Raw genomic sequence first — 16,089 nt, forward strand, 5'->3', positions numbered from 1 at the left:
AGAGGAGCGGGCCCTTCCTTCTTGCCCTAGTCAGGGTAAGACTGTCTCCTTATCAGAGTGCTGAAGCCTGAGTCTTCCTCCCCTTCTCTCGTTCTGGATTTTTTCTTTCTCCTCCGCCACAAGGAAATCAGGACTCCTGGGAAGAGGACTTATGTGGCTCTGATGGCCTCGGCTGGAGGGCTAACTACCTCTTACGCACCTCCCTGATGGCGGGCTACGCCTTCTCTCTTCTAGATTATCATCGTGGAATTTGGGGGTAAGCCTTTCAGCTGTACGAAGCTCAGCCTGTCCCAGTGGTTTTGGTGTCTCTTCATTGGCATCGGAGAACTGCTGTGGGGCCAGGTGAGTACAGGCCCACCCTCCCTGAGCGTGCGTACAGCCTGCAGACCTCAAGTTTTTAAATGTTTCCCATCTTGTAGGATCCCAAGGTAGAATGACCACTGCCCATCACTTTCGAAGCTTCAGATCTTTCTCTGACCAGGCCTGAGCTTCTCTGAGATGGGAGTGGGAAATTTAAATGAAATTTTGCTTTAAAATAATAATAATAAAGTAAGGGTCTTAGAAGTAGAAGAGTTTACAAAAGCATATGTCTTTATTCTAATGAGGCTTCAGACTGGCCCTGGCTACTCTGCTGGCACAGTGTAAGGCTCCCCCACTCTTCTGTTCCTCACCGTGGCCTTCTCTGGGTTGCATGCCTGACTCTCGCCTAAAATAAATCCAGACTCACAAGGTCTCTGGAGAAGCAGTCTAGCACACAGCTCAGAGCATGGAGGTTGGATCAACTGCCTGAGTTTGAATTCCCGCTCTCCTTTTTACAATTTGAACAAGTTTCTTAACCGCTCTGTGCCTCTGTTTCCTCAGCTTAGGATAACAGGGTCATTGTTCATTGTTATTGATCAGAAAATCAGTTACTGTATAGAATGACTGAGAACCGTGTTTACTGTAAGTACGTAATAAATGTTCGCTGTTAAGATCATAATAGTATCACCAGGTCTGGTAAGAGTATCATTCCTGTCCTAACACCACTTAGCAAGGCCCTGCTTTGCTCTAACTGACCCCAAAGACCCCTCTAGGGGCTGCAGGCTTCCCCTGGAGACCTGCTGGTTGTTTCTGTCATACCTCCTGGGTCCCTCCCTGATTGGGTGCTATCCCAGCTCCTAACCCAGGTCCCTCCACCCTGTCCTGCTTGCTGAAGTTCATTTGCCAGTGGTTCCCTAAAGCAGCTTACATTAGGGCGAAGCTTGGTTGTTTCACCTACCGTTTGAAGCTCTCATCTGCGTCTAGTCTGTGACTGTGGCCTTTCTCCTGTATCACGGCAGCTCCTTCCAAGATCCGAAAGCACAGCTTTGACATTCTTCCTATTTGAATGTCCTTGGGTCCATGTTGGACTGCCCAACAGCCCTCCTTTCCCACCCGAGCCCTGTCTACTCCTCCTCTTGTATGTGGAGGACAAGTGATTGACAGGCACTGAGCTCACCAAGTGGTTTATTGTGAATTACAAGCCTACCCCACTGCTCCGTGGCTTCTGGTCACACTCATATGTCCTTTCTTCCATGGCCTGCCCCACCTCCTTCCTCACCCAAGTCCAAGAAGGCTTTAGTATCCTCTCACTACAGTTTTATAGCAAGGAATTGCTCTGCACGTGGTCACTAAGAAGAGGCTCATTCTTTTCCAACACCCTCTCTACCCCTTATTCACACACATGTAACATGACCATCCTTTCCCCAGACTTGTTTTCCCCTGAGTCCTGGTCTCTGTCCCCTCCTACTATATAACAGGCATCATAGTTCTACTTCCCGGAAAAGACACATGGCATAATGAGAAGGAAGAACTGAGACAGAAGGAGGAGAAGGAAACATAACTAGGCAGACGACTGGTCAGATGCTAGAATATATGTTCTCTGTTGGATGTCCACAAATACAGAAAGCCCTCCTGAGGTCCTCACAGCTTATGGCACGTCTAGTGCTTCTCCCGCTTTTCTCCCAATGGGATGGGTGATAGGGCAAAGGGAGACTTCCCCAAGGGCCTGACCCTGATTCTGGTGTTTCCCCTTTTGCCGCACCTGTCCTCAGGTCATCTCCACAATACCTACCCAATCCCTGAAGTTCCTGAAGGAGGCCGGGCATGGCACTGCCAAGGAGGAGATCACCAGGGATGCAGAGGGGCTAGACGAAATTGACCACGCGGAGATGGAGCTGCGCCGAGGCCAGATCCTCTGGTTCCGCGGTCTGAACCGTATCCAGACTCAGGTACTTGGATAGTGGTCTAGCCTCATCCTGGGAGAAGTCTCCCCATCATGGGAGGTTTGGGGAGGGCATCAGTTCTTGGTGGCCAACATCTCTTCCCTTACAAGGCCCACTACTAACAGGCAGCCCTAGCCACCTGGCTTTAGGACAGACAGGGGCAGAGGCAGCTGCGCAAGCTCCTCTGACAGGCGAGTCATGGACCTAGAGCTCGGGACACTAACGGATAGCTCAGTCCCTCAGCTTTGGTTTGGTTCTAAGGCCCCTTTCCCACCCTCCATTGGGCTGGGCTAGCTTTCTGTACGAGGTCTCTCGCAAGCACTAGACCTAACGCAGGGTGGGAAAGTTCAGAGTCCTTCCCTATCCTTCAGAAGGAAGGAATTAGACAGTGTCTCTATGCCAGCAGCCCCAGCAGACACTTAATATACATCCTCAAGCCGCTGCCAGGGTAATGTCGATGTTACCTGGAGGGACTTTTGTAAAAGAAACTCACCCTCTTAAATCTTCCCCACTTGGGATTTTAGGTCATGGTGGGGAGCCTGATAGCTAAGTGTGTATAAATGACTGGTCTCGCAATGCCTGAGTATCGTTTGCAGGATCCAGATTTGCTTCCCCAAAAAGAAGCTATCATTTCTTCAAACTTCGTTTTCTTGCAATTTCTGAGTGAGAAGAGAAGCTGTCCTCTTGCTTTTAAGTCCCCTGCCTACAGCCTTACAGAAACTCTCCCCCACTTTTTATGCCACTGTATCTACCCTCTGCTGGGTGAGCGGGCTGGTCTAGGCACTGGTAACCCTGTCACTTTCCCTGTTCTTGCCCCACATGCCTCAGTTGTGTTAGTCCTGAAATTTCCCACTTCAAGAAACTTTAAATCCCAAGATATCAAGGACACTCTCCAAAGAACAGGCCTATTCCTCTCTACTGATTGGCTGAGACCCAGAAATAAGTGTCACTCTCTAAAATTAGCCTTGCAGACATTTAGAAAGTTCCCTAGTCAAGCCCCCCTTTTCTCCTTAGTACATAGAGAGGAGGTACAGTGGATATTCTAAACTAAATGCCCGCTGAGAACTTGTCCTGGCGGGAAAGGGGCCAGGTAGGAAAACACCGGGACTCCCTCCCCCTCCCTGGAGTTCCTCCTCCCAGAGCGGGCCATTCCCAGGGACCTGCACACACTGCCTGGGGACATCCCGAGTCCCCGCCCTCCTCCCACCACTCTCCAGGCTGCTGGCCCATCCAGCAGTGGCCTCGGGGCCCAGGAAACCTGGCACCTTTGGCTCCTGTCACTAAGGCCCAGTGCTTTCCTTCACATCTGCTGTTTTCGAAATAACCTGTCTGCTTTTCTCCCCCTCAGGATCCTCTGCCTCCTCTTCTACTATGTGGTTTCTTTCCTAGCCAGGACTCCCTTGTTCCAGTGTCTCCTGGCTCCTGGCCAGTCTTCTCTCCTGGGGCTTGAGACTCATGGATCTTCCTTCCTTCCCCCTCCACCACCAATGTTCACTCCTTGGACTGTGTAGTTTCATGGCCTACAGAGCTTTAAGAATGCTACCTTTCCCGATTGGAGCCTGAGGCGGTTGGGCCAGAATGGCATTAAAGCCTAGACTTAGGCAGCAAAGGCAGCCTGTGAAAGATGCCACAGTAACCAAATCCGTGCCATTGCAGTGTGCACCTGACTGTAAGCAGACGAGGCTGCCTGTGCCAACCTGTATCCGGCACCTGAAGCTCTCTCCTGGCACAATTCTTCAGCCTCAGCAGAGTCCTAACAAAACCCCCTGCCATCTGATCTTTGTTGCCATTCTCATGGCAACACTTAGGGCGGGAGGTGTTGCCAAGCCCTTGTCCCGTCCTCGTCCCTTTCGCTGGGGAGAGCTAAAAGCACTAGAAAGCAGAAGTTTGGGAAACAAGGGCTAGAACCTGGGGAAGGTAAATCCAGGATCTGATTTCATTGTGGAAGATGAGACCTCATAACCCTAGGAAAGCGCTGAGGGAGGTGTCTCCACAGCCTCTTCTCCGTGTAGCTGAACCCTCCCTCCATGCAGACCCTGTCCTCCTATGGGATCAGGCTGCTCTGTCCCTGGAACTGAGAACTGGCGAAGGGGTAGTGTTTCCGCTCAGAATCCAGAAAGTAGCCCTGCACACTTCATGGCTTCTCGGGAAACTTTATAAGTAAGACCAGCTGACTCGCATGGTGCCTGCTTTCCCACCGTCCCTCCTGGGAAATGCAGTCAGATGAGTGGAATCAGGCCCTTTTCAGCATACCTGGGAGACTGGCCATTGGTACTATGCCCGTGGGCGTTTTTAAGATGATTCTACCAGATTCTGAAGGATAAAGGAACTCCTTTTGATTTGTTCCTTGTTACTTAGGGGTCAGGGATAAGGATGGTAGGTTTGACCAAAGCCCCACACCCAGACCATCACTGGAAAACAAATGGCATGGATTGCCTCTGTCCCAGATGAGTAGGACCCTGGAGACCACAGACCACTGCATAGGGCTAGCCTTAAGGCTGCTCACCACCCACCAACTAGCAACAACTCTTTCTGCCCCTCCCTCCCTCAGTCTCCCGGATGAGTTATTGTCAGCATTTCTGCTGAACATTTCTGGATCTACAATGCATTAATGCAGCTAGTGGCATCCTCTCTAAAGAGCCTGGCCATTGGATTTCTGAGCTCCGTTCTCTGTCCCTGTCCACCTCAGACCAAGAGAAGGATGTCTCAGAGAAGAACCCCCTAAGAGAGTGAGCCCAGCAACCCATGACCCAGGAGCCTTGCCACCGTGAACACATGAGTTATTTTCTTGGAAAATGTGTAAAAATAGGTAGTCGATTTCAATGGTTTAGAGGTTCCTGAACCTCAAGATTCAGTAATAGATACTTTGCCTTCTATTTTAAATTGCACACCTGATTTTTTAAGAGTACAGATGAAAACAGTGACTAGGCTATCACTGTCTGAGGCACCCTGGAGTGTGGGAGTCCCTAGAAATTTTAGATGCCTTGGACACCGGCATACCTACAATAGCCTCCAATTGGCTGAAAGGGGAGAGCAGGCCGGATGCTGGCTGGGTATTTGGACTCCATGGCAAATTGTTCTCTAAACGAAGTGTGATGTGCAATGGATGCTTTTCCCCCTGCTCCTCACCACTGCTTTGTGTGTGAGGGAATATCTGGCTTTCTCTCTCCTGTCCTGTTTCCCAGCTCCTTCCGTCCCCCTTCCCGAACCCTCCACCACCTTCCCTTTCTCTCCCTTCACCTCTCTCTGACTGTGGAGCAAAGCTGTTTCACTCTCTGATTCTTTGCAGATCGACGTAATTAACACATTCCAGACGGGAGCCAATTTTAAGGGAGTCATAAAGCGACCGACCATGGGTCAACACCTTGATGTAAAACATGTTCCTAGCTCATCCCATGTAACAGTTCCACCAGTCAAATCTTCCCCCAACACTTCTGTTCCTGATGCTGTTCCATCTCCTACTCTGGGCAGTGAGTGACAGTCTCTTATGATGCATGATTTGCTAAAATGACCACAAGAGAGCACGTGGCATCCACTTTAACCAGCCGTGGTTATCTTTTCCCTTTGAACTCTGACTTAAGGGAAGAAAAACTGGATAAAAAGCCCACTCCAAAACCAGCCTATGTGCCTGCCTATTTATTTATTAATTATTTATCATTTATTTATTTATTTATTAATAATGTTGAAAAACTATTAAACCATAACCATTTTAAAGACAATAGCCCTGTTTTCTAGTTGTTCCTCTGCATTGCTTGTTTCTCCCTCAAGTTTTTTGTTTTGCTTTTTTTTTTTTTTTTTTTTTTTTTTTTTTTTTTTTTGTATTTTGCTTTGTCCTGATATGTTGTTGTTCCTCTCCGTCTGCTCCTCAGAGTCTAAACTCTATTTCCTGAGGCTAGATGTAAGGTTAGGTCAAATGAAACCCAGAACTCTCTTCATCTGGAGGCAAGTTTGAGGTTTCCTAAGAAAGGTATGAAGGGGGCCATTGTTCCCATGGGTTGTTGTTGTTTTAACCACTAGGCCTGTCATAATGAACCAGTATTGAACTTTGCCATTAATGATACTCCTTTTTGGCGACCACTCCATTGTCAGCTGGCAGTGTTGGCATAAAAGTTAGAATTGAATGTGAAAAAGACATGGAAGTGTTCAGTGCAAATGCACAGGGCTGAGAGGCCCTGTTGTTCTATTTTTCAGGGACTTTAAACCAAATTCTGGTTTAAGAGTCAATTAATTCACATCCAGGGAGGAAACTATATGGAAAGGTCAAAATAACATTTTTCTTCACCTGTTAAACTTATTTTTTAGGAATTTCTGAAGAGCAACCTTTTTTTTTTTCCTTGCTTCTAGGAATAGACTAGAAAGATAGAAGCAGGAAGTTTGAAAACTATTGCCTCGCCTACAGCGAGCCCTTATATCGCATTTTGCACATAAAGTTTCAGGAACCCCTTTCTTAGCCAGCCTATCTATTGGGATGCTGCCCACACTCAACCAGTGGTGCTCCCATTGGTAGATTATTGGATACTTGCTAATGCTTATGCCTTCCTATCCCTAGTCATTTTACCTTTCCCAAATGGCCTACAGAGAGGAGAGAGAAGTCTGTTTGCTGGTAGTGCTATTACAGTATTTGGTAGGAAAGGAATCCCTCTGTATTAAGTATATTGTGAGTTTCAGATATCTGAGGGTTTGTCTCTCCCTTCCTCCCAACCCCCCCTTCCAACCCAGGGATGGGGGGTGAAGAAAGAACAGTTGCACTGTTTGTAGTTCACATGGTTATGAGCTGCATAGATTGACCAGGCTTAGATTATTTGTTATCTTTTTTTAAAAACCCTCACCCAAGGATATGTTTATTGATGAAAGAGAGAGAGAGAGAGAGAGAGAGAGAGAGAGAGAGAGAGAGAGAGAGAAACATCAATGTGAGAGAGAAACATTTATCAGTTACCTCCTGTACGCACCTGACTGGGGATCAAACTCACAACCTTGGTATGTGCCCTGACCAGGAATCAGACCCAAAACCTTTTGGTGTACAGGACAACACTCCAACCAACTGAGCCACCTGTCAGGGTAGATTACTTGTTTTAACCAACTGCAAGTGTTCTCATGTGAGGTATTGGGGGGGAGGGGATTTTATATAAATACATATTTCTTTTGGCCCAAAGGCAGTCAAAGAACTAAAGAAGTCTTACCCTGCAAATATCCAAGAGCCTCTCGCCCTAATTCTCCCGTATTCCTCTCTTATTTTCATTTCTTCTAGTTTTGCCATATCCTTCTAACTAATTTTTGTTCTTTTTTTTTTAATCATGCTTTTATGCTAGGAAGGGTTAGTATCAGGTATCCCAGCAATTCGAAGGTAGAAGGAGCAAAGCAGAAGACACAGAGCCCGCTGGGCTCTTGTAGAGTTGCTGGTAGAGGGTAGGCTGCAAACCATCAAAGACTAGAAAATCCATCAGGAGAGACAGGTCGCCCTTGCTCTTTCTCTGGCTTCTTCTTCCTTGGAGGTCCTAGGAGTTATAGTCATGTTTAAAACTCCCTTTCCCATTTTAGATCTCCACATAAATTCAATTATTTATCTAACCTTCAGTAGGTAAATCCCTAAGATTTCCCTCTATAGGAAGGCCCTAACCTCTTCTCTCCCCCTCCTCCCCACCCTGCCCTGGTTTCTGAAAAGTGTGCAGAAGACTACAAAATACCAGCTCAGGAAATGGAGTCTTCATCTGCCTGTTCACTGAGCTAGCACTAAGGTCTAGCCTGGTTGGGGCTCCTGAGTCATGAGAAAGAGTTGCCCTTCAATCCACCACCTCACCAGTAGGACAGGGACTACCAAAGAGACATTTCCCAAAGGTTTTCAGAGACGATGACCAGGGAAGGAAGGGTTGATTGGCTGAGTGGAGAGACCCTAATGCTTTCACAGCACCTGCCTCACTGGCTGTCTTGTGTCCCGTACACCGCTCATGCACCACGCAGCATGCCTCAGGCAGGGAAGAGGACCTGGGTGGAGTGATGATGGTTATCTTTGTGATTGTTCATCAACATGAGTTATGTATTCTCTGAGGCCCGTGTGGGGCTTGAGGAGCCTTCTGGTACAGCCCTGTGCCCTCTATCCCCTCACCCTTTCCTCTGTCCCCAGACTCCAGATGATGCTCCCTAGCTTTCTGACTCCACTTCACTTGAGCTTCCTTGCAGGTGACTGGTTTCCCTTTTGATTCCAGAAGTCCTGCAGTCTAGCCAGATGGCTGTTCCTTGCTCCCCCAAAGAAGAAAATTTCCCTATTTTTTCCATTTACCCACCCCCAATTCACTTTTCTATCTCCCTTATTGTTTACCTGTAACAGTTGTTATGATCACCCCAACAGGTGAGAGGAAAAGCCAGCAAGTAGGGCTCCAGGACCTCACTACAACCCCAGTTTTTAAAAATCTGTTTTATACATTAGACTTCAAATATAATTCTTTCTATAAAGTACTCAATGCTTAAAACAACAGAAGCAGGAAGTTTGAAAACTGCTGGTATCAAAGATGATCAACTGGTGGTATAAAGGTACCTGCAGCACTTGTTAGAAATTTTGAGATCTCAAGAGCAGGTGGAAAGTATGGGCTACTTATCACCCCTGTAGGGAGTGGCATAGCTTTGAACCCTTCTCTTGACCAGGGCCAAGGGAGAAGGCATTGGGTTTAGGTTTACTCAAACCAACTTGCCTTGCTCTAAGTTTGACGTAGATCACTTAAAACTTGGGGCCTCCTGAAGACCAGATGGAGACTCTATTCCATCTAATCTCACCTAGATCTGGATCAAAGAGAACATAACAGGTAAAATTCACCTATCAGGTGGTCAGTAGGAATCACAGAAGGATGGAAAAGCAGGTCCTTACTTTCTCTTCAGCATGGTGAATGTGTGCCCTGGTTCCTTGATTCTGCTTGGCGGGGTGTTGAATTGATTCTATTGAGTGGCAAAGAATCCTTTGCCCTCTAAGCCCTGAGCACCCTCAGCCCTGGTGGGTCTTCCAGGCTGCCATAGAATAAGGAAAGTCTAGCCAGCAGAGATACAGCTTTAGCGAACCTTCTTTGCACACTATTTTTGAAGGCTCTATACAGTGATAGGAAGCACTGGGACAGGCAATCCAACCAAATTATTTGCCTGACTCTTTGTATGCTCTGCTGTCTCCGCATTCTTACCGCTTCTCCAGGAACGTATTCTTTGGTTACACAGCAGAGGAATGTATGAGGTGCCCTAACCCAACACTCATCATTTCTCCCTAGCCCCCATCCCCACCGCAACAGTTCCCCCTGTGTTACTCCCACTTCTTTTCCAAGGGAAGAATTTTTGAACAAGACTAGGATCAGCCACCAACGAAAATCCTACAACTGCTTCCTTTTCCCCTGGCCTCTCTCTCCAACCTCTCAGGATTCAACTTTCTCTCCCGATCCCAATCCTACTAAAGCAGGTTCTAAATCATCCCTTGAAGCAGGGGTGGGGAACATGCAGCCCGTGGGCCATATCAGGCCTGCAGAATCATCTGGTCTGGCCCTGCCAAAGCATTAGGGGTGAGTTAATTAAATGTTTGACCAAATACAACAGGCTAATTTTTAAGTTGATAGTTTTGTGTGGCCTGAGAATCTAGATATATAAAAGCCCAGCAACTGGAATGGTGGAATGACTATAATGACCAGTGGCTATGATATATACTGCAGCAGCCAACCAGTCTGATCCAGGCCCCAATCAGCCCTCTTCCCCCCACCCCCCACCAGCCCAGCCCCTAATCAACCCCCAACACCCCGATCGGGGGTGGGGCCAGCTGGCCAACTGCCTGCGGCCCCTCCCCCCCTGCTGGCCTGGCCCGATGGGCCCCCATCAGGGCAGGCCGGCCAGATCCCACTCATGCACAAATTTGTGCACCGGGCCTCTAGTGATGTTAGAAATATCCAAATGGCCCTTGGCACAAAAAAGGTTCCCCACATCTGCCTTAGAGAGACCTGCAGTTCAGAAAAGCAGGCTACCAAAGTGGGTGGTGTTGGGTAAGGCACAGTCTGGTCTCAGAGATTAATTATGGTCAATTCTTTCCTCTTTCTCTAAATTGACTGGATCCCTTTCTTCGCACAGTAAAACTACACATTGGTTTTTTTCCTTCATCTTCTTCATCCACCCCATGAGAAAAGCCCCTTGTTTGTAGCACTGCCCCAGGATTACACCCACCCTAGGTCCCATCCTTTTCCTTCTCCACGTAAGATCATGCTTCTCTTTGCAATTTAAAAATAGCTGGAGGAAGCAATGAGACTGGGCAGAGTTGCCATGTGTCAGAGACAGACATGCATCTGAGTGTGAGAGCCAGGTCTTCTCTCAGTATCAGGAGGAAGGTGTCTTTTGATACCTTTGGTACCTGTATTTCATCCACATCTTCCAGGGGAAGGACAGGTGGAAGGGGACAGGGTGGAGGTTGTGGGATATAAATATATGCGTGTTACCTGGTGAAAGAGCAATTCTTCGATTGAAAAGTATAAGTTCTAATTTCTTGCATGCTGCTGACACACATGAAGATTGGTTTGTCTGCCTTGCTGCATTGTATTCATGGTCACTTATCACCCAAAGTGTATTCTGTACAGATTGGTATGTGTTGGGCTCTCTGAGGGTTTTAAACAGATAACTAAACCTCAATGTGTAATCTTTTTATTCCACATTCACAAAATGTTTGGCCTCAATACAGAAGTCCACATGTCTGACTCACCTTTTAAATTTGGCTATTAATTTGCACCTCGTTCCAACCTTTGTGCCCTCTGTTCAAAAGAACTAATGAATCTTTTTGTTTTTCTGTTTCATTTAAGAGTGAATTGTTTGGGAATGCTAACTTTGCTTTGGGTTTTCTATTTTTTTACTGCAGCTTTTAAAACATCCTAGTTGTTTGCCATTCCTCACCTCACCCCACCCCCGTGCTTGAAAGTTGAGCCACGTAAATGTTTTTCGTGTCCTATTGTATGGTTTTTGTCGTTGATCAATAATGTTTGGTAGTTTGGGTTTTGTTTCTCTCCTCAAACCACCAGTTTCTTGTTCTATTGGCCAATTCTCATATCTGTATTTTCTCATCCTTCTCTTCCTCCCCCTGGTATAGATCAAAGTGGTCAAAGCATTCCATAGTTCCCTCCATGAAAGCATCCAGACACCCAAGAACCAAAACTCCATCCACAACTTCATGACCCACCCTGAATTCGCCATAGATGAGGAGGGGCCACGAACACCACTCCTGGATGAGCAAGCGGAGAAAATTTTTGAAAAGGTTCCTAAGTCTGGGACTAGGGTGCTCCTGTTGGATGGTGAGGTCACTCCATCCGCCAACACAAACAACAATGCCGTGGATTGCAGCCAGGTGCAAATTGTTCCCTCCTCCACTGACAGCCCTCTACATAGCCTGGAGACATCAGTTTGAACTTCATTCTCTGCCTCCCATTCTTGCTTTTTCTATTTCCTGTTCATCTCTCCCATCTATGAGTTGATGATGGGACTTTTCGCTGTCATGTCAGCTGCTCCCAAGTATGTGTGAGCCCTACCTGACCACGAAGAGGCAAGAGAACATACCTAAGGACTTCAACTTAAACTTGAGTTGGGGTTTGTAGCAGGACCTAGTCAAACCCCTGCCGGGTGGTGAACAGTAAAACCTACTCCTTGAGTGTATCAGTCATTTTTAAAGAAATGATACAATCTTCTTAGCGTTCATTCCAACCGAATTCTCCCCCAGTATTCATGCTTATGTTGCCATCTCCTGACTTCTGGATTTTACCTTATGAGTCTGTGTCATTTATAACCTCAGTTGAGGGTTCAGCAAGACAAATATTCTCAAATGAAATGTGTGGGAAGCAGGAATGGAATGTATGGAATTAGTCTATAGAGTGATTGTTTTTAAAATTGTTTTCCCATTTTGAAAGCTTATACCTAAAGCCCTGTAGCTCTTTCTACCCTTCCAGTCAAACTTCTCCACTCTCTCTTAGCTATTGTCTTCCTTACCTACACTTTTTTTTTTTTTTTTAAGTTTGATGATTAAGAAAGTGGAAAGGACCTGGCTGAATTAAGTCAAATTTGACCATTCTTCCTTCTGGCCCCTATGGAACCGTTGATTTAGTTCTAGAGGCAGATAGGTTTTCTTTGCTAACAGGGTCTTTTGAAGCAATTGAAAGCTGGTAAGAATGTGTTCTTGCTATTATCGGTTATCTACTTCTACACTTGTCAGGTATGTGTAGTGTCTACGTGCTAGGGAGATCAACCTTGACCGTGAAGCTTTCACATGTGTGGTATTTGGTTTTTACCATCACCCTGAGATTTCTCGTATTTCTAAAGTGGTGGTAAATGAGTCTGTTGAGATGGCCCTGTCTTCTAACTGAGCTTTGGTATCGAGGACCAGGAGCTGGCATGTCTAGGACCAGACAGACCATGAAAGCCAACTCTTACGGAGTCCTGGGGTGGCCACTGCTGCTTTCAAAGCCATCTGCCAAGGCTCTTCCAGGGCAAGACCTGGTTATTGGGGGAGTGAGTGTTGAGAAGCCTTGGGAGAGACCTAAGGGCCGTCTAGGATCTGAGCTTGGGGTCCCAGCTTTGATATTCCCGTCAGTTGTCTAACTCTACTCTTTGCTGTGTTCCCTGACTTGTCCTATCTCTGAAAAGGTCCCAACCTTCCTCAAATACTTTGATTTTGAAAATATGAATCCAGAGTGGGAGGCTCCAGTGACATTTTGCTGACTGAAAGGAGCGAAAGACCCACCCTGCAGAGCTCCCCTCCATCCTCCCCACCTTCCCCTCTTGTGCCCCACCCAAGCCCCTCTCCAGAGCGTGCTCGCCTGCTGCACAATCAAGCCCTGTGCCTTCTTTCCCTGAACACTGCCCAAAGCGTCCCCTCTCACCTGCCTCTCAGGAGCTGGGGACTTCACTAGGAGACTCTCTACGTGTTCCTTCATGGGACAAGGTGGAGCCACCTTGGCAGCAGCTCCAGTTTTATCTCCGAGCAGGGGGTTCTCTCGTGTCTGTCAGTTCCCTCCTCCCGCTGGATAGCGGGGGAAGCCTGCCCCTCTTTGCAGCGCCATGGGAGAAGGGAGAAGGGCTTGAGGCCCTTGTGAGCTGCCAGATGAGAGGAAGGGCACCCGAACCTGTCTTCTCCAGCCTCTTCCTCTGGCTGCCGCCCCGCCTCCCGCTTTCACCTGAGCTGGCCAAGGCAGGAAGAGGAAAGAGACATGCGCCCTGCACATCCCGTTATTACAGAATCACCCACGTTGGATTTTGGTTTTGTAAAGGTGACCTGTGTCAGTGACCTTTCCTCTGTCTGTAACATGGGGGAGGGAAGACAGCTCGTGCGAGGTCTTAGGTGTTCACCTGTCTATTTATTAAGTACATTGGAAGATTTCGTTCTGTCAAGTCTTTTATTACCTCAGATCAGTTTAAAAAAAAAAAAAAAAGCCAATAACAAACTTTGGAGGCTATTTTACCATTCCTGCTCCAAAAAGACTCTCATGGTGCCCGGCAGGTTACTCCTGAGAGGTAGTGTCTACTTTTAAAGCCAACGGTTTTTTGTGTGTTCTAGTTTCCACAGTAGGAGAGAACATATAGAAATATTATGCAAAAAAAAAATATATAGTTTTCTTTAGATCAGAAACGTATATTTTGAGTCAGCCATATGTATTTTGTTTAAAGGGTGTAAAATAAAGTGCTGTCATGTAACCCTGTGGAGGGAGCACATAACCAGCTGTTTAACATGACAGGTGACTTAGTATATTTGTCATTGGTTTCCAAACCAATGCAGCGTAATTCCTTTCTCCAAACAGCCATCTTTGTACTTAGGGGGGGAAACTTGTTGGGTTCTAGACTTTTTTAATATAAATTTTGTTGCTACAGAACTTGGTAAGTTTAAGTGTTTATGTGCCTCTGTTTTTATATATAAGTTTTTTCCTATTCCGTTTCAGTGATCCAACTGGCAGTGAGTACATACGGCAAAAGTTAAAGCTTTTCCCAAAAACGGTGCTTTGGGTTTGAAAAGGGTCTGATGGGGAGAAGGGGGAAATAGTGTCCTAGATTACTCTCTTGATAAATCTAGAAAAATGGGCAGTAGGCTGATGGGAAGGGAAGCGCCCAGCAAGACGGGAGGGCCAGCAGCGAATGAGCGTGGGCCCCTGGGAGGTGGGTGCCAGGCTCTGGGGGCTTAGGGATGAGGGTCGGGCCTTGGTTGGATTTTGTTTCTTGAGGCATAGCTGGCAGAGTAGAACCCAAGATACGAACATCTCTTGGGCTGCAAGGATCCTCTGATTTGGGGTTTGCGTTTTTTACCTCCGATAGGAGGCTCTTTTACCTCCGGTTGTCCCTGGAACTTTCCATCAGTGAGTTTTTATGCAAGGATCTGAGTTGGGACCTCCGGCCCTCCCCTGGAAAGGCTTCATGCAAGATAGAAGATGGGGGATAGAGCTGTAAGTGGAAGAGGACAAAGGCTGGTTCCAGCCCTGGCCGGCAGTTTCAGGGCTCGGTCCCTCCCGTAGGTGCCCTCTGACCTCTGAAATGAGTCGCATCCCTGAAAGTTATAGAGATACCTCCTAGAAACCCCTCTGGCACCCGTGGGTTCTGTAGGTTTCGGTTTCTTCTTCCCCTTGAGTGTCAGAGGGGAGCGTTTGCACTTAAAACTGAGTGATTGCCTCACTGCCGGTAACAGAGGGACGTGGCAAGCTCACCTGTGCCCTGAACCCACCCCCACCCCCACCCCCCAAGGCAGAACTTCCTTTCTCTCCTGCTTCCTTGCCTATCGACTGAAGCCGCCCGGTACCGTCACAAAGTGCACATTTCCTCACTTTCAGAACGAGGGACCGCCCCCGCAGCGGTGGGGGTGAGGCATTTGCAATGCCTGCTGTTTCTAAGCCATCCCAGCCCCTCCCTCAGAGTAGACCAGACACCCTTGCAGTTAGCTCAGTGCCAGTCTTTTCTGCCTTCCCAGCCCTGCTGTGAGGCCTGCTGTCCCCTTTCCTCTCGACGAGGAGAGATGGAGGGAGGCGAGCTCCCCTGACTGAAGTGGCTGCTGGTTCATGTTTTCGCCCCATATGTATATATGCCATATGTGAATATGCCATATATATGTGCCAACCAATCTAACCACTCTGTTCTTTTCAAATCAGCACGGAGATAGGAATTTTGAGTTTCTTTTTCTTTTTTCTGTAACTAGTATAGCAAGCACTGGTTTGTGTGTTTTGTTTTGTTTTTGTTTTTTGTATAAAATAATAAAAACAAAAGATAGGCCGCTGTGGTCTGCATGACATCAATAAGCAAATGGTGATACCAGAGCAATGTGTACCCCTGTGTGTGTTGCCATAATTTGCAGTTCGGCTTAACAGTGCACCCAATCTGTATTTGCATTTTGACATTATTTAAGCTCTCTGTACAATGTTTTGCATGTATTTATATGGTTCTTGCGGGGCGGGGGGGGGGGAATGCTATAAACTGACAAATCTGAAATTCAAATATGTTGTTCCACTGAGACAGGAAGAGTAGGAGTTGGAAAAGATGGAAAAAAGGGATAATTTTTTGGAACCAATAAAACTTGTTGCTGATGAGCAGAACGCAGTACTGCTGTGCACTGAGAATAAAGCCCGTACCCACTTGTGACTGCGCTGTCCTCATGTGTCTCCCTTTGGGGCGATGTCCCTGGTTGTCTGCTGAAGGTGGGAAAGGATGTCACAGCCAGGTTGAGAACCCCTCTCTTCAAGCCCAGAGCTCAGCTTTAGGCGTGGACCCTGGTCTGCCACGTCCCCCTCGGCGACTCGTGCCCTGGTTGCCAGTTTCATCCCCTTGTAATCCGAGCTTTGCTCTGCCCTCTTCGGTTAGAATCTGCAATCGGGGCCGGAGC

General features: G+C 47.3%; 1 protein-coding gene across 6 annotated transcripts in view; it reads left to right on the plus strand.

The window, feature by feature from the left end:
* The window catches only part of ATP2B4 (ATPase plasma membrane Ca2+ transporting 4), a 96,367-nt gene extending 80,519 nt beyond the window's left edge, over nt 1–15,848 (plus strand). For 3 of the 6 annotated variants that reach the window (XM_059675707.1, XM_059675705.1, XM_059675706.1), the window contains 3 exons: nt 235–342; nt 2,073–2,249; nt 11,335–15,848. In XM_059675707.1, the coding sequence (XP_059531690.1) occupies nt 235–342; nt 2,073–2,249; nt 11,335–11,649 (600 nt within the window). In that variant the 3' untranslated portion in view covers nt 11,650–15,848. Of the gene's footprint in view, nt 1–234; nt 343–2,072; nt 2,250–5,532; nt 5,714–11,334 lie in introns of all 6 variants that reach the window. The other 3 variants (XM_059675709.1, XM_059675708.1, XM_059675711.1) reach the window with 2 other exon arrangements.
* The last annotated feature ends 241 nt before the right edge of the window (nt 15,849–16,089 follow it).

The sequence above is a fragment of the Myotis daubentonii genome, chromosome 18, assembly GCF_963259705.1.
Source record: "Myotis daubentonii chromosome 18, mMyoDau2.1, whole genome shotgun sequence".
Classification (NCBI taxonomy): Eukaryota; Metazoa; Chordata; class Mammalia; order Chiroptera; family Vespertilionidae; genus Myotis; species Myotis daubentonii.